Source organism: Sebastes fasciatus, chromosome 1, assembly GCF_043250625.1.
Source record: "Sebastes fasciatus isolate fSebFas1 chromosome 1, fSebFas1.pri, whole genome shotgun sequence".
In the NCBI taxonomy this organism is placed as follows: Eukaryota; Metazoa; Chordata; class Actinopteri; order Perciformes; family Sebastidae; genus Sebastes; species Sebastes fasciatus.
The window spans coordinates 29,749,114-29,773,046 of NC_133795.1; the positions used below are offsets into that span (position 1 = coordinate 29,749,114).

The 23,933-nt window shown below is 41.8% G+C and overlaps 1 protein-coding gene across 1 annotated transcript; it reads left to right on the forward strand.

The window, feature by feature from the left end:
* The first annotated feature begins 566 nt into the window (after positions 1–566).
* inka2 (inka box actin regulator 2) lies at positions 567–16,733 on the forward strand. The gene is made up of 2 exons (XM_074641980.1): positions 567–1,000; positions 13,487–16,733. The coding sequence occupies exons 1-2, from the start codon at positions 926–928 to the stop codon at positions 14,732–14,734; spliced, it is 1,323 nt and encodes a 440-aa protein (XP_074498081.1). The 5' UTR covers positions 567–925; the 3' UTR covers positions 14,735–16,733.
* Positions 16,734–23,933: the final 7,200 nt, after the last annotated feature.

Consider the following 23,933-nt stretch of genomic DNA (forward strand, 5'->3'; position numbering starts at 1 on the left):
TTAGTAAAGTTATGACTTTATTCTCGTAATATTACCACTTTATTCTCGTAATGTTAAGATTTTTTTCTCGTAATATTACGACTTTATTCTGTAAATCTGATTTTTTTCCCCTGAATGTGGCCCTAATACTCCGTAGTACATTGTCTCTTTGGCCCTCACTGCATTAGACTTATATACTCTATACTTAGACTATAAACTGTGTTACCTTCATCACAATGCTCAAATGTTTTGCAGCTCCACAGACTTTTTTTTTGTTGTTGCCTAAAATGTCTCTTTTGATAGTAAAGGTTGCTGACCCCTGGGATAGAGACATTTACTTTTTTTATGCTCTTTCAGTTGCCCCAACTACCTATATAGTCTTTCAGATTCAAATATGTCCAGATGTTTTCTCTCTTCATGATCTCTGTGAAATCATCACAAGCTGCAGTGGACAAATCTAGGCTACTCGTCCATAATAAATGAAGGATTCCAGTTTGAATGAGGTTTAGTGTGTCCTGAGAGGCTCACTCATTGGAGGAAATTGGACGAGCAACTTAAGCGCTCCTCTTAAATGGGAAAATAGCAGAGGGGGGAAAAACCACACACACACACAGCAGGCTGACAGTAGCACTGAGACACACACACACTCACACACGGACTGAGTCTCTTGATGTAGCCACAAGAAGAGGACCTCATTATCATTTTTGTGGAGTAAACGCATCTTCGTCATCAGGAGTTGTTTTTTAATTACAGGATTCGCGTCATCTTGAGCCGTGCGCGCATTCCTCAGCAGGATCCAAGCATCTCCAATCGCACATTATTTCTGCTCTCCACGAGAGCGTTGTTTATTAATTTCCCTCTGCCCGGCAGAAAGCTCTTATAGTCATGCTTGAGCGGCGACTGGCGATGCGTCTCATCTGAAATTCTTGTATTTCAAAAAAGAAACATGGACCAACAGCAGCTCTCCAAACCAGAATGCAAAAACATGGATGCGTGTCTGAGGCGACTGAAGCAGGAGCTGGTATGTTATGTTACTGTACTTCTACTATTGCAATCAGCACTGAAAGATGTCCTTCTCTACTCAGTTAATGTGCATATTACGCATTTCACTGTGCCAAATTTGGCACGCTTATGTGCGCGCAAAACCAAAAAAATATAAATGAATATCTCATAAAAAAAAACATTCAAAAACAACCTCAGATTTGGTGCTTTCTTTGCATATTAATTGTCTTATATTCTAGTTTTTTTTAGCTTCAGTTGGGGGTTGCATGTGTTTTCAATCGCATTAATCTGTGTATAGGCTTAAAGCTCTGAGCAGGCATGTGTGTAGCCTACATATCCTTCTCTCTGTCCACAACATCTGGGACAGATGTTTTAAGCTTAACAGTTTCTACTCTTCTGTCAAAGAGGACAGCACTTACATGTCAGATGGTTCCAAAAAAGAAAGATTTGTAAGATTTGTAGTGAATTGAATCATGTGTTGCAATAGACTGGAACTGGAAAGAGAGATCCAGCAACTATTTTTTGATAGTCGAATAATCGTTTGATTTACTTTTAAAAGAAGAAATGCCAAAGAGTTTGCTTTGGCTCCTTAAATGTGAGGATTTGCTGCTTTTTATCTGTTTAATATCATTATAAACTGAATATATTTGGATTTTTGGACTGTTGATCGAACTAAACAAGACATTTGACGACCTCACCTTGAGCTCTGGGGAACAGACAATTTAAACACAAAATCAAATAATTGATTAATCAAGAAAATAGTCAACCGATACAGAACATAATGGTTAGTTGCAGCCCTACAACAGACTACTGTGAGGTCTTGCTTTAGTGGAGTGAGGTGAAATTGGCAGTCACAGTGAGTTTCATCACATTATTATGCCCTAAATTAATCTGTCAGTCTCCCTTATTTAATGTGTTCACACATCTCCTCTCCTCTAATAAACAAATGTGTTTTGACGGTGGCACATTTAGAGTGCTATATCTCTTACCCCATCCTTGAAATTTAAAAACAAAATCTGGAAGCTGCACCCTCACACCCAAATCATTTGGCAGTGACACACCACAGACCCATTTTTTTTCAAAGGAGCCTTAACTGGCACAGACTTCATTTGGAATCATCTTCAAAGCAGACACAGATTTTTATTTATTTTTTTCAATCCAGCCACTGGCCCACAGAAAAAGCCTTGCATGGCTGCGTGTTTTGCAACATGATCTGCTCTGTGACTTCTGTGAATTTGCATCTCCAAATTAGCCACACGTCTGTGAAGTGGCACTTGAGATTATAGGGGAGTAGAAGTCGATGCCAGGAGGACATGTTGTGTTATATCTGCCATATCGCAGTTTGGTAACATAATGGAAAAAAGTGTCGCGCCATGCCGGGGATCAAACAGGAGAACAGAGAGCAGATGCCGGATAAAAAGCCGAGGCAGTCTCCCCCTGCAAAGGACCATGTGGGATGCAATCTGTTGTTCAGAAAAGCGAGGGGGTGTCTATGCCAAGGTTGTCACTTTTCTTTCCACTGTGACGGATTTTTCATCCAGTGCCCACTGGAGAGCGGTAAACCGGCTCCATCTGCAACGCAGAGATCACAAACATAACCAACTAACACCTGCTGCAGGGTCGAGTGGCTCTTCAATATCACTTGTGACTGTAAGGTGTAATTTGTAGTAAAAGGTCTAAAACGTGCAAAACAACTGGGACGGTCATTTAAAACCTACATCACAGTCTTTGAAGCATTTTGCAAACCAATCTGCTGTGTTAAAGACAATTTTTCAGTTTCAGGAAGCCATTGGTTTCCATTCATCTCTATTGTATGAAAATCAGTTAGCAGACTGTTGAAATGAGCTCGAGTTGTGTAATCCATCACACTCAATATCAAGTCTCAGTTAACGTTGTCAAAGATACAGTACATCATATATAATGCAGCTTAATTGCAGATTGATTTGACTGCACTACATTACCCAAGCCACAATAACTTTGACAATAATTAATGCAGACTTGATGTTCGGTGTAATAACTGCACAACTTAGTCAAGTTTCTATGAGCCTGATGATGAGACTGAATTGCCATTTCATTTCACTGTATTAATCTATGTGTGTTTATGTTAGCCGTTTTCTGTTTGGGAGGGTTTTGCACTAACCTTGCCTTAATCAGTAGTAGTAGTAGTGAGTGACGTGTCCGTCCAGCCGATGTCATTTTTACTTAGCAAGGAAGCTACGGTATTGGTCTCTAGGCAGTTTTTCACATCAATCAAAGAAATATGCAGCTTTTAAAAGTTCTATACGTTGCCATATAAAGATCTGTACAGCTCCATCGATATTATCCATGCTTGTCATCTTTTTATGGCAATTTTTCCATCTCTATATTTCCTGCTGTTCGCAAAAAGATGATGTCTTTATTCTTAAACCCATTTTCAATGTCATTAATGAGCACAATAACAAACCTCTTTGAAACTCTTAAAGGTGCTAAATGCAAGATTGGGAGCATTTCTATCGACTCAGCATGACTCTCAACATGGCTGCTTGTAGCCAACGGTGCTAACAGCGCTAACAGTGAAAACAAAGGCAACACTGCTGACAGAGCTAACAAGAGGAACTGGCATGCATTTGAAAATGGTTACCATCTTTGCGAAGCACACATTGTTTAAATAAGGAATGGAAACTTGAAAAAAAAAAAAACACTAGTGTGGTCCTTTAAATGTTCACCTTGTAGTTTAGTTCACAGAAATGTGAGCATGGCATTCAAAGCCTGTGTAAAAGTCACGTAAATTACAACTGTGAACGCAGTGCCCCCGCAGTTAACACCCTGAAACCCAATGCACCATCCGCTCTAAAAGAAGAAGACTGTCATACGAAAGTGTGAACACTGTGTCAGGGGTCGGGGGGGTCAGTCTGTGTGGGGTAGTGTCAGGTCATGCTTGAACATTTGACCCTTGACACGACAAGGTCTGGGGCTATTTCTCCCGACTGCTGACCACATCCAACACGCCAGTGACGCTAAAACTCAAAGCTGGCAGATTACTTTCCAAGTCAGTTCAAGTGTATCATCGTTTTTCATCTTTGTAACTGAAAGCAGAGTTTGTTAACAGGCTTGTTGGCTCCCATTTGTTCCTATAAAAAGCACAGCAAGGCTCCATAGAAATCCTGAGGATATAATGGTAACAATGACATATTTTTAAGCTCACGCAAGACTCATTATCCACACAACAGACAAAGAGTCATGAAACAAAAACATAAGCCCTTCCTGCCTGCTTAAAGTCGAAGAAACAAATACTGACATGCCTTTGAGTCATCTTGTCTAAATGTAGGGCTCACACCTGCATTTCAGACACTAAAGCATAAGTCAAACCTTTTGGTGTCATCACTATTGAAGCTGATTTCATATGAATCATACTCCTTTATCCCTCTCGCACCTGAGGCACATTTCAAAAACATGACTGTCAGTTTGGAATTCAACACCAAAGCCAGCAAGCGTGAGGTCATGAAATCTGAGAAAAATAGAGTACAGTGTAGTGTGGAAAGCTTGTGTGCCTCAAAGTTGCATGTTCTTTGTTACCTTTAGGGTGTGGGATCAGAAAACTGCACACAACACAAAGAAGTGTAGTGGTATAACTTTAATCTCGTTTGTTTGGTGCCTCCCTCATGGCTCCTGTTCTCCAACCTGCCCTTCCTTCCTCTCAGCTAAAATTGGCCTATAGCTCTTGGTGGCAGCTGAGGGGTTTTGCCTGGGTGATCATTGTGTTTGAGTTATAACCACTAACCTTTTCACAAAGCCTGTTTATCATTATGAGACTGCGCGCACATAACCTGCTTTGTCACGGTTCACAGAATGGAAATCACTGCTGTAGACGTTTAGGATTTACTGTTTCCAGATACACTGGAGTGGTTAATTATGCTGCTGCTGCTGTAACTACACGTGACCCTGCTGGTCTGAGATCGAGTTGTGTCTCTTCTCTCCTCTGTTTGCTTTCATTTGAAGAAATATGTGGATTATTTCTCATGGGGTGTCGAGGTCTAGGTCAATATTGTGCTCTCTCTCATGTTCTTGTCTTTGGGGCCTTCAAATGACATTTTATCTGACGTTATTGCTTTGTCTGTGGCCAGAAGAAATTGGATTTTTGGAATTGTTCCGCTACCAAAATGGAAGATGTGTTGTGCAATGCATTAAAGCAGCAATAATTGATTTTTTGGCCACTTGGGGGCAGTGGAACAAGCTGTAAACACAGCATTGACAAATTATCACTGTATGAGTTGTTTTGGTGAACATGCCATCGTACAGATTGCCTTTTTATACATCCAGCAAACAGTTACATTAGCATTTATATGGAGTTGTGTTTCTGGACAGAGTCAAATATTCATTCTCTTTTTAGCTCCGTCTTTGGTCTCCTCCAACTCCTGAGAAAATTATCTGGTTCCTCAGCTGCTAAATGAATGATCCATGATGCGAATGATCCAGACTAGGATTGGAACGGTACGTGTATTTGTACAGAACCGGTCGGTATAGGACGTTCGGTTCGGTTCGCGACATCCTTTCGGTATGCCGTTAGCCAAACAGCTGTTTATGTCTACTACTCGCAGGCACGGAACAGAAACTCTGGAGCGTGAGTTTTACTCTGAAAGTTTTTGGCAGATCACCATGAATGGTAGCAGCGCTGTAGAGGCGCAGTAGCTCATGATGTTCGAGCTAATCTGACAACGATTTGTGTCAAACTGTACGCCGACACCGTTCAACTTAAGTCGGGTTTATATGTGGACACTTGAAACATTTAAATACGACGACATCACCCAAATGTGTCGATTAGCGGAGCGAAACAAAAGCAGACTGGACGGAGAGTCCGTTCCTCCACAGCGATCAGGCAGCTTCCCACTGCAGATTCACACCGTGCCAAAGTCATATCTCATGCTGTAAGAGTGTTTATCGCTGCATTTACGACCACACTCGATCGTAAACAATACAAGCACTGACACAAGTAGTGAGGGATTGGAAACTGGAGAGGGTCAACAGCACAATCCCTGTAATGTGTTTTATATTTATTAATTATTCTAAATAACACAGTGGTACAGAAATCCAACCGTATTCCTTTCCAAATACTGCACTTTTTGAGTGGAAAAATGAATCCTTCAATTAACAGCTGATAATCAGGGAATTGAGACATACTGTTTGTTATACTGTTGTTGTTTTTTTGTTTGTTTTTAGCATAGTTCTGGTTGAGCTTATGCTTCAATTGATGGCCTGCCAGTTGATGGCCTTAGTCTATAATTACATCATATTTATATGAAAATAAGAAAGCTGCATTTTTGTTTGCACTAATTACTGCAGAAGACCTATTCTTTCAATTAAGATTTGTCAATGAAGAAGTGTTTATGTTCCTTATGTAAGCCATACCTTTTTGTTAAGGCAAACATTTATCTTATTTTTGCCAAATAAATGAAAAGAATTTTGAAATCAGAAAATGACCTCCTCGCTGTATCATAAATGTACCGAACCGAACACCGTGATCCCAAAACCGTGATATGAATACACAGACAGAGATTCCTTCTTTTATAGATGGATGATGATGCTGCTACAGCGACACCTATTGCCCAAATGGCACCAAATTTGTCATGGCCACAGAGACAGACAGCACAAACTTCAAATTCCAAAATGCTCTGTATTCCACACTGAACAATTGTGCATGAGCACATTACAGCGACGTGTACAGTATATACATGACACATTACTGAGTTTCATAATGCATTAATGGAGGCCCACTCACTCCTGACAAATCCCTGAACTCAACGAGCTTTAAAATGCTCACAATGCTTCACAAAAATCAACCCACTCATCCTGAGAGCTTTTGATGTTAGACTAAGAAAGTATCCGGAGTTTCTGCAAAATGAATGTCACACTTGATGCTACAACTGTGGGCTGGAGAATTGACCGTGCACTTTCACTGCCCACACACCAGGCGCTGACGTCAATTGCTGCGCTATCAAAGACCTGTCTAATGATCATTGCTTCCACTGAAGATATTCAGCCAGGAAGATAACAGATTGGGTCCCAGATTTTCTCCAAATATCATCTGCTAAAGATGATGATATGGATCCTAATCATCGTGCGTCTGCCACAGCAGCATCACGTAAATGAGCTCTGGCAGGAAACGAGCTATTAAACCACCTCCCGTCTCTGAAAAGGCCGTCAGGGAGTCTTTGCTGGGCAGCAGGTCATAGAAGCAGCGATAAATTTGGTTTAAATATAATCTGTTTTAAAAGGGACAGTACACCTAATTCTCCATTTCCACTTAACTCTTGCTGATAGTTTGGGTTTTATTTGCCAAGCGCTTGGTATATCCGTCTCTGGAATTTCTGCTGCTACCCCAGTACAACAGGAGGTGAATACAATTTTAAAAATGCATGAGCATCATCTCTTTCCAGAAACAGTGTTTCCGTTGCGCTGGTTAACCCACGGGACTCTGTGTCAGGAGTTTTCACAGGGACTTTTTATTTTTTTGGTTAGAAAGTAGTTCCAATGAAAAGTGTTCAGAGTGAGGTCTAAAGATTATCCAATCCTTGCTTTTAAAAATGACCTACATAAGCAATCTTGGAGTCAATGCCTCTTTCGGCAGGATGGCATATAGTTTGTCAGCACCTTCCAAAACGGTTACAAAAATTGCTTGTGCAACTTTAACTCTGACCCTTGAGGTTTCGTAAAAATTCAGGCATTTATAATGAATGATTTATGCTTGCCGTATCCGAGAGGACAAGTGTCCGCACGGCCAAAGTGATGTCACACCATCAGACACGGCCCTTCGCAGGGATTCCGTGCGGCAGGTTTTTGCCTGTCTGTGCACTAGGGCTGACCGATGAATCGCATTTTCATTGTCATTGCAATATGAACATGCGCGATAAACACATTGCAAAAGGCTGTCTGAAACGCGATGATTAAGAAAAATCCGTGGCTAAAGACTGTAGTATTAATTATCACGCTGCAGCCTCTCCCTGCTGTGTGTCGGAGCTCTCCAAACAGCGAAGTCAGTGAGAAATAGTGACACAAGAGTAGCATATCAACATACTGAATATAACGGGTATAAAAATTTGGGTTCAAATGTGGATGTCTACACTTAACGACCAATTTGTCATGACATCATTCAGGAGGTTTTTATGTACCTCACTCTTTCGTCAAACATTATTCACACTTCTTCCTCTCCTGAATGTGACCCTGAGGACATTTGGACCAAACAGAGTCACCATGTAACCTTTTTGTCAAAAGAGGCATTCATTGCCGTGTGCACAGTAATTTATTTCTCTCGGTGAATGCTCCACAGCTTTATTGCCCTCTTGATCGCGACCTCGGGGCTGTCCACGGCGGTCTGTGGCGTGTCCAGCAGCTCGGTCACAGAGACCCTCTCTGTATCCCCCGGACAAGAGACCCCATTCCCGTCCTTGACCCACACAGCCCACCATTCATTTTTAATTAGGGGGTGGAGGTGGAGGGAGGGTGGAGTACACACTAGCTGCTGCTGCTGGCCAGCTCCTTCTAAACAGGAAGACCTTTTGGGTCTGATAACCTTGGCCTCACTGTTTCCTCCCCCCTCCAGCCAACAACAAATAAACAACAACAGTCAACGGCCAGTATTTCACCGGCCAAATAGAGCGCTGGTTTGTTTTTGAGTTCTGGTTTGTGCGTTTATTTCTCACCCAACAATCCAGTTAATGTATATCAGTGGACACAAGCGCACCGGTACGTGCCTTATAAAAAGACACTGACTTCATTCAAGCGAGGCGTGTTTGGACATGTGTGGATGTGTGAGCTCAGTGTGTTTGCACAGTGAATTTATTTTTTCCCCTCCATAACTGAAGGAGGTAATATCGAGGCTGAGGCAGAGAGCTCGAGCTCCACAGACGGCAGAGGAGGAGCATTGATTTATTTATATTTTGTGGTATTTAATTCACTTGCATGCATATTGAATTGTATCTGGATGCACCTTCACAGCACATGGATCTTGACATGAGGTTATAAAATAAAGAAATCACCGATCATTTTTTTTTTTTCTTTAATTATAAAATGGCCAGAACTTTTTAATAAGCCTCCATTCAACATTAATTCAAGACTGCCAGCCATTGTTCTTAAACTTTGAAGCATTCAGCCTTTAATTGGCAATTATGTCTGGTTGGCTGGCATCACTGCAGCCAATGAAGAAGAAGTAGTGGGGGATGAAGGGGGAGAATCTGGACAGCCCCTGTTTGTCTTTCTTTCATTCATTCAGCAGATTTTCACTCCACTTGCTTTTTTCAAAAATAATCTTTTTATAGAAATACACGCTTGATGGATCAAATGGCTGAAATGGTTTGGAGGCTTGAGTTCAAAAAGGAGATTTAACTAAACTTAACAAGACTGGGTTAATGATGCCAGTGTTTCTGGACGGTATAGAAATTCCCTGCAGCCCCAATTTCATCCCAGTTCTCAGTTAAATTAGATTAGACACTTTTTTTTCCTCGTCTACATTTTATTCTCGGTTAAGACCTTAAGGTGCTCGTGTAGGTCCTGTCAGGTCTGCATGCTCTGTGTCTCTGTCCTAATGAGGCCCTGAGCTGATTCACACATTGTCGAAGTGACACATCTCAGGATGAACAACATCTGTGTTTAAACTAGAAACCGCCGCGGGACGTTATTTTAAAGTTGAGCATCCTGAGCAGACGGCAGAATGAATGTTGAAAAGGCTGACATATTTGGGCCACAAAGTTCAGCCTTGAAATGGCAGCGGCGGAGTGCCTGGAGTTAGTTGGCATGGTAAAGGTGGAATAATAGGGTTAGTTTACCGCTGTTCTTCTGTTTGTTCCGCAGGGCACAATATGAATTATTAATGTAGCCTTAGAATAGAAACGCCAGTAAACAACTCAGTGTGTTTTAAACAACCAGGGGGAAAACGCCTGCGCTTTTGAGTATAATGGAAAAGTTGCATGTGAGTGTTAAATTAGGGTGTTTTTGGTTAGCGTGTGCGGCCCTTTTAGGCTGCAGATAATGTTTCAAAAAACAGATTTAATACATTTAAGTGGTCCAGATTTCACCAGCAATTCAGAGTGAGGTAATCCCTCAGCTGATCCCTGCATACACTTCACCAAAGCCACATTCAGCCTCTGAAGATGGAACGACAATACATAACTCAGCACGTCATCTCGTCTTCAGACTTGTTGACCTTTGATGTGGAGGAAAGTAAACCCGTAATCATGCTGCGCTCTCTCCCAGCCTCTCTCTCCCAGGACACAGCCAATTACAGCTAATGAAGTCAGCCATATGTTGAAGGCACAAAAGACAAGAGACAACCTGATTGTGCTAATTACACGTACCTTCGCTGCCTAATTTAGCGAACCAACGGGAAGCTCAAAGGCTTTTGTTCCCAGCATGTGCATTGATAGGCTTATTATCTGATCTTAGAGGCTGTTCACGCCCCCATGCACGTATTCAGCCATATGTTAGTGAGAGTACAGCGTTTTAACCCAGAGGTTGAATGTTAATGGTGCAGCAGGGTATTGGATAAGTGTCAAGGTACAGACCATGTGAGTATACAGCGCTGAATCGATTAACAGCAAATGAATCAACAGCAATGCTGATGATCAATTTAGTAAATTATCAAGGACGAATGCCAAACATTATCTGGTATCAGCTTCTCAAATTTAAATATTTCCTGCTTTTCTCTCCGTTTTATATAATTCTAAATAGAATATCTTTAGTTTTAGACAATTATCTTTTATAGATTAAATGATAATTATAATAATAATCTGCAAAAGAGTCTGATGATTTATAAAATTAATTATATTATAAGAAAAAAATAAAACATTAATTTTGCCTCGCAGAACACGGGGGGGTATCTGGTCTACCGCTGCCTTGATTGGTTAGCTTGTTTGTGCTATTGTGTGACTTTGGTGAATTCGAACTAACCAAAGTCGCACACAACACAAACAAACTAACCGATCGAGGCAGGGGTAGACCAGCTACCCCCGTGTTCTGCGAGGTAAAATTATAGTTTTTTCCCGATTGAGTCTGGCTGCTTTGGCAAGAGCATAGATAACGTCAGAATTCCCCGTCTCATGGACTGTATAGCTGTCTCACTGCAAGGTAAACCAGTGAAAATAGTCAAAATATAGCGTACACTTAATCTGATATTGATTTTTTTTAGGTGAGCCTTTCTTTTAGGTTTATAAAATATGTTTTGCCAGTGGCCCCATCAACAGCAGTACATTGCTTTGCTTTCGTGTGGTAACTTGTGTCTGCTTCTCCAAACTGGGGGCGTGCCGACCATCATCTAGTGTAGGTAATACACTGACTATGGATAAGTACCTCATACAACTTCACTTCAAAACACCTAAACTATCCCTTTAATTCTCAAGGGCACATAAATGTCTGCACCAAATTTCATGGCAATCCATCCAATAGTTGTTGAGACATTGGACCAAAAACCAGAAATCTTAATCTCATAGTGGTGCTAAAGGAAACATTGGGCAACAACCAAAGTCAGTAAGCTTCATTGTCGGGGGACCATGACTGTCTGTGTAACATTTCGTGGCAATCCATACAATAGTTGAGATATTTCAGTCTGGACCAAAGTGGTGGACCGACACGACATTACCATCCCCAAAGACACATTTCACTTCAGAATTCAATATATTTAAACATATTGGGAGGCTAACAATAATTTTGCAATATTTGCCTGTTATCTTATGGCTAGATTTTTACTTTTTAATCTAAATGTAGCCCAAGAATTTTTGTTATCGACGACATTTGTCTGTTTTCCCAGAAAACCCTCGTTCTGCAACAGTCTCTTCTCTCACGGTGCTTATAGGTTGCTTTGTTTATGATGCTGTACCGTCAGTTGTCCGACGCAGCTACTTTTCCCACCCTTGGGGTCAACACAATCACTGCTCCCTCAAGATTAAGTATCACAGCCTGGAGATGTTACATCAACCCCCCTCCCTCTATAACACCCCTCATGTGTTCTTATGGCATCATCCATAATTAAATACATCAACAGTTTTCTCTTCGACATCTAAACATATGGCGAGGGATCCCTCCCCTTCTTCCATCCCTACTCATCCGGCTGACTCTCACCGTCCCTCTCACTCGCCGTCTCCCCTCTCGCTCTTCTAATTGTCAAATCTGTTTCCGCCCGAGTGACCCCACCCCCCCACCGTTTGGGGATTATAGTCTAGACGGGCAGCACTGATTGGCTGTCACGCCCAGCGGTGTCCCCCGATTGGAGAGAGATACATAAAGACCGAACTGTTTGAAAGGTGAGAGACAGTGACAGACTGGCAGAGGTGCAGACTGACAACTACAGGGAGACAGACAGGGATATATTTACCTCTGGCTTTGTGACAGTTTATAGAAGGTAAGGTGTGGGTTTCGATTTCTAAAGACTTATATTTGTTTTACATAGTAAGGCCTGATTTATGTGCAATAAACTGCAATTATGTTTAGTTGATGCAGATTAATGACATATCCTGACAGGTTTAGAAGGAAAAGAAGTGTTGATCAGTGTTGTCAGCAGTAGGCGTGTTTTAGAAATTCAAAACCAACGGCTTCCCACAGACACCGGCACGTTTTTCAAAATTCCTTGCATACTTCCTCTCGTCTTCCCACGGACGTTTTTTTTTTGTTGTTGGTTTTTTTTAAAGGGAGGCCTCCCGGCAGGTTTATTCTTCAAATCAGTTATTTGCCAATGTGAGCATGTTCTTGGATGAAGATAAACCTGTTGTTACATCAAAGGTCTGGGTCAAATTATTCAAGCCTACAAGTTAAGACACAGGTTAGGATGCTGCCTCTGGGCTTTCTGTCTGCCTTCAGGAGAAGACGGTCAGCCCAGATCACATGACAGAGGCTCTTAGACAGATGAGAGCAGAAAGAGAGAGGAGGAAGAAGAGGAGGAGGATAAAAGCAGAGTGTATGATTACTGCTCCACAGAGGGAAGTAAGAGTGAAGACAAAGAGCTCGGAGGAGAGAGCAAATATAGATTAAAGTAAATGGATGGAAAAGGGTGATAGAAAGAGTAAAAGACTGAGAAAAAAAAATGGAAAGCTGGTCTGTTTTACAGCTGTCATTGGTTGGATCCTCGTACGCAGGCCATATGGGAGCCAGGCCTGTCATCCAAAACTAGGTCACATGACCCATAATTAAACAAGGTGCGCAGCCTGAAACACAAAAAGAGAAGAGACTAACCAACACAGAGACAAACAGCAGGGCTATTACGGTGATATTTATTCATGAATACATGTATTTAATGCCTTCAATACTGCCAGTTGATGGTGTGTAATAGGATTTTGTGCTGGTGCTGGGATAAATGATGAACAAGAGGGGGGTAAAGTGAGGAAATCACTCTTTGATGGATGAGATGCAGGACGCTGAGGAGTCAAATGATTGAGTTGACGACCTCGACAAGGTCTTTAGTTATTAAACCGAACTGGACAGTTTCGATTTTTTTTGTCGCTCATCATCTCTTTATTAATCTCTTCATCTCTCTGTCTCCCTGTAGCTGTGTATGAAAGAAGCCGGAGATGGCCTCCACGCTCAGATGAATTCAATGATGGGAGCCCTTCAGGAACTCAAGCTCCTTCAGGTCCAGACAGCGCTAGACAACCTCGACATTTCTGGTCGGCCCATCAACCGAGGACTCCCACATCCAGCTCCTCCAGAAGTATCAGCTACGGCGGCTTTGACCTCAGGCGAGGATCGCGGGTCCTGCTTTAGCCAAACCATGCACGAGGAGCCCAGCCCGAGCCCGAGCCCAATGACAAGTCTAAGGCCGTCTCTGGAGAGCAGAAACACCTTCAGCCGAGAGGACAAGAGCCTGTCTCGAAACAGAAGCAGCCTGGGAACCTCATCTTCCTCGGCATCCAGCCTCGAGAGTGAGAGCGAGGAAAGTGAAAGAAGCGCACGAAGCGCGAGAAGTGAGAACGACCTCGAGTCTATACCCAAGAGGTGGTCGGGATACTCCGCCCCGCAGGTGGATTTCTACGGACCAATGGTGGGAAACCCTCCACCGGAGCCCTACCCTCAGCCACAGCCTCCCCGTCGTGCTCAGGCAGTGGACCTGCCTGGGATCCTGTACAGCCTCTCCAGAGAAGGCCCTTCATTGGACAGTGACTACTCCCAGGACAGCACAGATGACACCAGCGACTGGACTTCTTCTCTCATGAGCCGCAGCCGCAACCGTCAGCCCTTAGTGCTGGGCGACAACGTCTTCGCCGACCTCGTGGGCAACTGGCTGGACCTGCCTGAGGTGGAGAGGGAAGAGGGGGAAGAGGAGGAGAGGAGGAAGAGGAGTCAGGAGAGCATAGCCGACGGAGGGGCTGACAGGCCGGACACCCCGGCTCACCCTCTTCGCCTCAGCCGCTCGCAGGAGATCTGCAGGAAGTTCTCGCTAACCACAAACATCTTCAAGAAGTTCCTGCGCGGCGTCCGGCCCGACCGGGACAAGCTGCTCAAGGAGAGGCCCGGCTGGATGGCTCCTGAGCTGACAGAGGGAGACCTCTTCAAAAGGCCAAAGAAAGCGGCTCCCAAAAGTTCAAAAGGCAGCTTCTACCTGCCCTTTTGGGCAAATGGACAGCAGGGCAAAGGCAGGCCGTGTCCTCATCTAGCTGAAGCAGAGAGGAACCACCACCACTTCCCCCAGGTCCACCAGCAGCCATTTGCTGGGATTTATTTAGACAGGAGACAGCCAGAGACTGGTCTGGAGAAAATGCAGCCCTTGTTTGACTACAACACAGCTGTGTGGGTCTGACAGGGAGTCTCGGGCCAACAGGCTGCCAGTGATGCCAAACTGAGTGAGTGACAGGTGCTGGGGGGATTTGGGCTGTGCTGGAGGGGGAACGAATGAATGACTGAACCAGAGGCTTGGATACAGTTATCTTCCAAAAATGAACCGATGAACTTCACACCCACAACGAGATTATCAGGGCAACATTTTGTCTGACAATCCTAAACCTTGTTTGCAGTGTGTGTCTGGGTGTGCGAGTGTGTGCTGCAGAGTGTCTGAGACAGACATTTTCAGAGAAACCTATGCTGCAAGTTTTGTATTATTCAAATTTCTTCTTATATGTGTGTGCATGTATGACTGCGTTCTCTAGGTGTCTTAAAAGACGGTACTTTGACATCTTTCTCAGAATGTCGCCATCATTACAGATCTTTATAAAAATAATCCACGGACTTTTTTCCACTGCTATGCTGCAGGACTCTCATACATCTCACTTCTTTGCAACTATGAATAGAAACACCAACTGTTGGATTGCATGGTTACCGTTTTTTATAAGTGATGCTACAAACAGCTGTTACTGAACGCACTGCCACTAAACACAGTCATAAGCTCACTTTTGTTTCCAACAGGCCTGGACGCCTTGGAAACTCAGGTTTAACAAACTGAACCCGTCAGTCTCATTCGCCTTTGCTCAGGGAATGAATGTTACACAGGAGTAAAACTATGAGACACTGCCGCATTTAAATGGGTTTAGAGAAGTCATGCCTCATCTCATCTCGCCTATAAAAGACGTAACAGCAATACAGTGCATGTCTAGTTCAAAGATGGCACATTCAACTTTGCGATTTGTCCCTCGTAATCAGCAACGTTGTGCTTGCCGTCATGTTAGAAATGCTCGTTTTTTCTTCTCTGCCGTGTAGACATGGCACATGTTGAGTCAACTGTCAGTCCGCAGAGAGAGGAGGGTAAAGATGGCACAGCGAACCATGAGTACTGACTGACTGAATGCCATCTGGTACCCGGTCGTTATGTAAAGCTCGTTCGCCACGGCCTCGAAGAAGATGCAAAACGGGCTCGTTTAATCCCAAAGCGTTGAGGATGAACTGAATTATGATGTTACATACTGTATATACACACATACACATACATCACATGGCTGTAACAGTGATGAGACAGTTGAGAGTGGAGGTAAAGACCCGTAATCTCTATCAGACAGGATCAACGTACAGAACATTGTACATATTCTTCATCAACCAAACGGCAGCAATAACGAACATTTACTGTAATATCCAATCGCATGGTTTCATTATTCTGCACAGATAAATACGTCATAGTAACATTACAATAAACAATAACGCCACATGTGTTTTTAAAATCACAAACCGATGAGTTAATCTTACAGTATCTATTCTCTTGTATCATAATAAACAGTTTCAGTGTTTTTCATTTCAAGCAGCATCATAACGTTAATCAAGTTAAAAAACAAACTACAGCTTCCTTCACTTAAATATCAGGATTCCCTCAGGATTATAGATGACACTGCCCGCTCTGACCCAAAATACTTTGTTTTTATAAAGGACCACTGTTATGCAAGGACAATCTGATACTCTAACTTATTATTGTTGTGAAAAAAACACAGTTAATTTCACTCAGTTTTTAATTGGGATCCCAGACCAATCAACTTAACCAGCAGGGATTAGGCCCGAGGTCTTTTGAGTGTCTTGGCCATTCGATTCCATATGGTGTTGTCTCAGTATTCAGGTCAATACATACTGTACATTCAGAGGGTCCAACACACACAGACAGTTTCTGCTCCGATGAGGCACAGTCTGAGATGTCATCATACAGTGTGTGTGTATGTAAATGTTTATTTCTTCCTATTTACAGTTGTCTAAGTGTCATTTTTCAGCACTGTTGTTGATATTTTTCATCAGGGTTCTGCGAACCTTCAGTAGTGATTCTGTGTCATGTGCACTGTAAAACTGTCACTGACTCTTTGTAAATTAAATCGGTTTTCAAAAAGAAATGTTGCTCTGCGTCTTGACTTTTGTTGTTTTGTGCATCAAATGGTGAATCTGTTGTCGCTGTTGCTGTTAGTTGTGGTCATGTGGAGCTGAAGCTTTACAATAAGCATTAGACAAACAGCATCCTGGTAAATATGTTACGGCAAAGAGGTCAAAATCAGTCTCACAATATTAATATAAATATTTTCTCAATTTCTAGGCATATCATGATATGGAAAACGTATACTCAAATTAGGGCTGTCAATCGATTCATATATTTAATCCCAAATACATTTTTTATTTGTTCAAAATGTACCTTAACAAGGAGATTTGTCAAGTATTTAATACTCTTATTAACAAGGGAGTGGACAAATATGTTTGCTTTATGCAAATGTATGTATATATTTATTATTGGAAATTAATTAACGACACAAAACAATGATAAATATTGTCCAGAAACCCTCACAGGTACTGCATTTAGCATAAAAAATATGCTCAAATCATAACATGGCAAACTGCAGCCCAACAGGCAACAACAGCTGTCAGTGTGTCAGTGTGCTGACTTGACTATGACTTGCCCCAAACTGCATGTGATTATCATAAAGTGGGCATGTCTGTAAAGGGGAGACTCGTGGGTACCCATAGAACCCATTTTCATTCACATATCTTGAGGTCAGAGGTCAAGGAACCCCTTTGAAGATGGCCATGCCAGTTTTTCCTCGCAAAAATTTAGCGCAAGTTTGGAGCGTTATTTAACCTCCTTCATGACAAGCTAGTATGACACGGTTGGTACCAATGATTCATTAAGTTTTATATGATACAAGTATCTTTGCTCTAGCTGAGAAAACTGAACTCGCTTCAACCTGAAAATCGCAAATTGCATCAATGCGTGTTAATGTGTCATTATCGCGTTAGCTTTGACAGCCCTAACTCACATATATTAGAATCACATTCTTGACCTCGGAAATGTTTGATAAAACAATCTCACCAGAAGGTCCATTGAGGTCGCTGTTCTGTAGCTTTCAAGCGATCTGCTGCAGATGACATCAAGTCATCACCATTATCACCTGAATATATTCATAACACAAAATAAAGTAAAAAAAAAAAAAAAAATCAACTAAAAAGTAAAAAAGAAAAGAAATAAAGCAAGATGTCAGACTCTAGCAGCCAGCTCTTGCTTTCAGCCGTAGCTCTCAGTCTGATTTGTTTCTGCTGTGCTCTGCGTCCTCGCTACAGTGAAGTGCTGCTGCATGACTAACAGGTTCATTGAGGGCGCAGCCAGCAAGTCACTCACTGCCTGTGCATCAACGGTGCTCTAAATTGATTCTAAATCTGTACAACAACTCCATCAGGGTCTTCAATAAATAAATAAAAGCAACGTGAACTCTGCAGCCCTGCAGTTTATCACAGGCTCTTCGTGACACTCAATCCCTGAGATGCTTTTTATGTGATACACATCAAACCACATCAGTCAGTTCATCTTTCTTTCCCCCAGCACTTCGTACTAGAAAAGCAAGTAATACCTACTGCAGAGGTCCTGGGCTGTTGTAAAAGATATCGTGTAGAAATACCTCCCTAGCATGATATGCTGTGGCTCTTTTAGAGCTGAAACAATTAATATATTAATTGATTAATCAATCAGCAGAAAACTCAAACTATTATTATAATAACTTAAAGGCTTACTTCAGTATTTTTCAACCTATTTTCCATGTTTTTGTGTCTAAGTGACTAATGGGGACAACAATTTCTGAAATTGGTCCAGTATTGAGGGCGAACGCTGCAGATAGCAGCTGCTCACAGGCTGCAATATGGTGCTATGGGGGCAAGCTGGCACCACCATTTGCGTCCATTAAAAGTGATTGTTTTTACCATGACAGGCTCTGATATTATCATAAGTGTCTGACAACATATGGAAAGAGTCTCACTCAAGGAGAAGTCTCGTTCGGAAATCTGGCGAGGTGACGTGTTACCGGAAGACAACGGTGGAATAGTGGAATACATCCAGGGTGGAAACGTGAGTGCCAGCCGGGCAGAGTTTATTGGGTTGGAGTACAGAAAGAGTAGCTTTGTGTTATCTAAAATATTTTCAATGTCACGGCTGAATGTTTATATGATTTTAACAATGTGGACGGGGTCTTTAAATTAGATTTATTTGAGCGAGAGTATACGGATATTCAGATTTCACAACAAGACTTCTCCTTGAGCGGGACCTGGACACAATAACAAACAGAAGCGAAAGGTAAGAAAAACGTTTTATTTCTTCTTTCAATATTGTTGCCAGACATTTATAATAACAATCTGAGCCCGTCAGTGGCAAAAACAAGCATAGTAAACATAACATTACATTGACGCTGCTCACTCGGCCTTGCAGTTTGTTTCGTGGCTGCCAGTTACAGCGTTCTCCATCAATATTGGACCAATTTCAGAAATTGTTGTCTCCATTAGTCTCTTGACACAAAAACACGGGGAAATCAGGTCCAGGTCCAGTTTGAAAAATACCAGTAACCCTTTAATAATTTAAGTCATTTTTTCTATATTCTACTTTTTTTTACTATTTTCTGACATGTTTTAGACAAAGTCATTCAAGAAAAACATTTTATCAAAAAAGTTCCATAATGAAAACAATCATTAGCTACAGCTCCAGACTAGTTTCTGTTGTTGCTACTACATTACATAATTTCATTGTATGATTGTTAGTTAGACATAAGTAGGCTTTTCGTTCTGTGTGAGGTCATTTGAGACATACTCAGTCAAAGAGATGCATAAATAAATCAACTTTATCTTGGAATAAGGAGGCCGAAGACAAATCTGGTTTTAAAACAAAGCCTTCCCTGCTGCAGTTTGCAGGGTTTGTAGAAACTGGTGTTTCTGTAACATCACTATTTGTAACTCAGACTGACAGGAAATCAACAGAATTCAATGCTGATACTCAATCATTTCTATTAGTTTTCAATAAAAATGGCAACTTCCCAAATGTGATAATGTTTTCAGATCATTGGAAATTGAATATATGCTGACAAAACAAGCAATTAGAGGATGTTTTCATTATTTCCTGACATTTCACAGAAGACAGAATTCATCAACTACTCAAAACAACATTCAGCATGTTAATCGATATTGAAAATAAATAATAGCAGCCTAAATTCAAGAATGAAAAGCCATAACTAACGTCATATTCTGTAACCTATATGTAAAGTGAGGTCTAACATCCCCACCACCCCCCACCCCCACACAGTATACTATAATATATATAATACAATATAAAATATATAATACTATTTATCTGCTGCCAAAATGTGTTCAGATCAATATTCTCTCAGCTTTAAAACCATCTCACAGCAACACATTACAACTTTACATAATGCTGCACGAACAGGTCAGTGAGCATTCAAGATTAGAAAAAAGAGCTAAGAATAATCTGTGTGTGTGTGTGTGTGTGTGTGTGTGTGTGTGTGTGTGTGTGTCTGTGTGTGTGTGTGCAACAACAGCTGCAACTGTAGTCCCTTCTCTTCTGGCTCAGTTTCCCCGGGGTTCCCAGTAGTGGACGCTGACTGCTGTCTGACCACCGCCTCCTCCTCCTCCTCCTCCCCCCATCCGTCCTCCCTCCCTCCCTCCCTCCTCCTCTCTGGTCCCAGCTAGTCAGCTGTCGCTCTCTCACAGCCTCACAACACTCCCAACCCAAATCTGGGGCACGCAATGTCCGAGTGCAGCACAGATGTACAACTTTACAATTCAGAGAGTCTGCAGAGCTCAGGACTGAACACAAAGACCGGGTCGTGTTACGATTCAGCAGTCAACTGTGACTTATTGCCTGAACGTAATGATAGTGGGCGCATGTGACGATCATATAAAAAGGGATCATTATCATAAGTGGGGGGAGGTGAATAGGGAATGCAGTGCATTTATGTGTGTGCATGTACGTTTCTGTGACCCGTCTGGGTCCCACAGTAGGCTAATTTCCCGTTAAGCGCTCATCTTTCAATAAGCCCTCAGCTGTGTAGCCACACGGCTCTACCTTTGCCCTCAGGAATGCGCTCACATTTCACTTTTTATAATCGTCAGCAGCTAAAAGTCTAGAATCGTCACTCCCGGTGCGGCTTTCTGCAAGGAGTTCCCACAGGAAACACGAGACCTCTTCCCACACGCACTCACACATGCTAAAGCTAGCAAAAAAAAACATAGGTCATTTGTCGTAGCACATAAACACCCGCACCCTTTTTGGAAATGAAAGGCTACATCTTACAAAGCCACAAAAGCAGAGACAGATTTGGCAGCGAGATAAATGCAAGAGTTAAATCTAGGGCGAATTATTTGGGATTGAACATCTGGCCTCTTTGCGGTGCGATGCTTATCGTACAAGATAAGTCTCACACTCTCTTGTTCTGCTAATGCATGCAAAGTGGAACTTCACCGACACGAAACAACTTTGCATTAAACATTATTAACCCACGCTTGCAATGACAGGTGAAAGGGGGGCGGCTTTACACCAGAAATGCATTAATAACGCTTTAAAAAAGGTTCATCGCATGAACATAAGCTCTTAAGTCATTATTGCATGTACAGTTAAACATGTTACACACGTAAAATTAATGTGCCAGAAGGTAAGATTATGAGGATAAAGTATATGCATGATGAGATGCATGTAAATTTGTAGATTAATAAGGATATGCAACAAGAAGATTATTCTTCTTAGATCAATATATGGCAAATTTATGCAAAATTATGTAATTACAAATAAGATAATAAAATGATCGGCAATGCAATGAACTACCTCTTTGCATTACATCCGGCAACGGTTAGTCTTTTGATGATTGATTTATCGTTTTAGTCATTTTCTCAAGCAAAAATAGCGAAAATTTACTGGTTCCAGCCTCTCAAATGCGTGAATCTGATGCTCGTCTTTGCCTTATATCACTGTAAACAGAACATCTTTGGGTCAACATGAATGCATCACCTTTGGCTGCAGGTTTTTTAAAACTATATTCTGACATTTGTTAAAGAAAACCATCAATTGATGAATCCATAGTGAAAAGAATCATCAGTTTAAAGACAATATAACATGATAATTATTGAGTTACTGCACAGCCCTAATTGATATTCTTGTATTATAATGTGCACAGGCATCTTTTTGCCATTTAAACTAACATTACACAGGCAGTGATGCGAGTAGTTGTACAGTGGATCTGCAGTATGTCTTGCTGGACTGCCATTTAGTGAGCAAGATGCACCCGTTGACCCTCAATCAATACGATAACATGCACCAGAACTGTTCTCTAATGTTCTTCGTGAGTGGGAAAAAAATTCTTCTCATAGAAGAAGTTGAGTTTAGAGATGGATCCCTGCAGCGCTGAATATTTCAACCTGACAGAAAACAGCACCAATTTTTTTTTCGTCCGACTGCAACATGAAGCTCCCTGCGGAGACCACCCTCCTCTGAAGCTATGATTGATGTCTTGAGGTGCTCCGACAGGTGAACCTAATACACAGGAATGTTTCCACGCTTTCATCTCCTTCCTGCCTGCCAGTCTTTTGTGAATCTGAGGAATTCAACGTGTATTTGTACAAATGCAGTCTGACGTTGCTCTAACTCTACCGCAGACTGGCAGAAGTGCTGTCGCTGCTGTTGTTTCAGCCTCTCCGACTCCTGCTGTGTCCTGCCCATGTAATCTTCTTGGGGGGTGAAGTCAGACACAGAGATTGGTTTTCAGCTGGGGTTTATTCTATAGGTGAAACATTTAGTTAATTCATTGTTTAGTGGATAAACAGTAAATGAATTGGCAAAATGTAGATGATCTACTAATCATTTAAATAATGTATTAAGACATAATGACAATCACTGATTACAGCTTGTCAAATGGGAGGATTTTCTGCTTTTCTCTGTTTTATATCATTGTATCTTCACTGACTGTTGGTCAGAAAAAACAAGCAATCTGCAGATATCACCTTATTATGGGAAATTGAGACCATTTTGAATAATAACTAATTTTGATTAATCCAAAAAATGACAGAATGATCAAGAGGAAAATAATCATTAGTTGCAGCCGTAATGTAATGCTGGTTCACTTGAAAGTGAACTAGTTTGCACATTAAAGTTAATTTCAGGTGGTGGGTAATAGTAAAAACAAGGGGAAGCTTCTTCAGTCTACTTTTGTTCCACTTTAATAATCATCACAAAACTTGGACAACAACTCTAACGTGAGCGGTAATATACAATATTACAGTACATCTAGTCTGATTCCCCGGATGCAGACTGTGGGTAGCCTATGAGCCTCCCATTGGCTGCCTATTTCAGCCGGCATTTCTCTTCCTCTTCTGCTATCTGCGCTTTTTGCAAGGGCATCGTCGCTGCATCCTGTGCTTAGCGCCGCCCAAGACGATTGTGATTGGTATAAAGATATACAAACAAGCTAAACAAGTGTTTTTTTCCCTATAGCAGAATGATAATGTGTGTAGAGCCAGACCTTTCTTTAGCGTTGACACAGTGCTGTGGAGATAGGTCTGGCTATAAGAGACTACAGTGCATCACCCTCTGCCAGGCTAAACCGTTACAAACATCCATCCATTATCTGTAACCCCTTATCCTTAGAGGGTCCTGCTTCCAGCTGAGATTGGACATTGGACACCGTGGTCGTCAGTCAATCACAGGGCTGACACATAGAGACAGACAATCACAGTCACACCCATACGGGCCATTAACATGTCTCTGGACTGTGGGAGGAAGCCGGAGAAAACCAACGCTAACACGGGGAGAACATGCAAACTCCACACAGAAGGGACCAAGATGGCCAACGGGTACAAACCTGAACCCTCTTGTTGTGAGGCGACAGTGCTAACCACTGTTGCAAACAGCTACAGGCAATGTTACAGTATGTTGTTCCCATTTTATACTAGAGAAGAGCTGAAACAATTAGGAAATAAATCAATTAGTCGGTTGACAGAAAAATATTTGGCAACCATTTCGATAATTTATCAATTAGTTCAGTTTGTATGTTGGTATTTTTCTTGTTTTATCTTTTAAACATACTTTAAAAGCCTATTTAGAAATGGGGTTTCATCATGACAGTTGAGCAACAATTCATCATGATCAGCGATGGATCTTGGGTCCATAAATATAAGGATTTGCTTTGTAAATTGATTATATTTTGATTTTTGGTGATTGGCCAAAGTCTCCAATGAGCACCCAATGGTACCAAAAACATGCTGCCTGTTGCTTTAATCTTTAG

What these genes read in the sequence shown, in the direction of transcription:
- inka2 (XM_074641980.1), top strand. Translation starts at nt 926, where the DNA reads ATGGACCAACAGCAGCTCTCCAAACCAGAATGCAAAAACATGGATGCG. An exon ending in GGCGACTGAAGCAGGAGCTG is followed by an intron (nt 1,001 to 13,486) that starts GTATGTTATGTT and finishes GTCTCCCTGTAG; the next exon opens with CTGTGTATGAAAGAAGCCGG.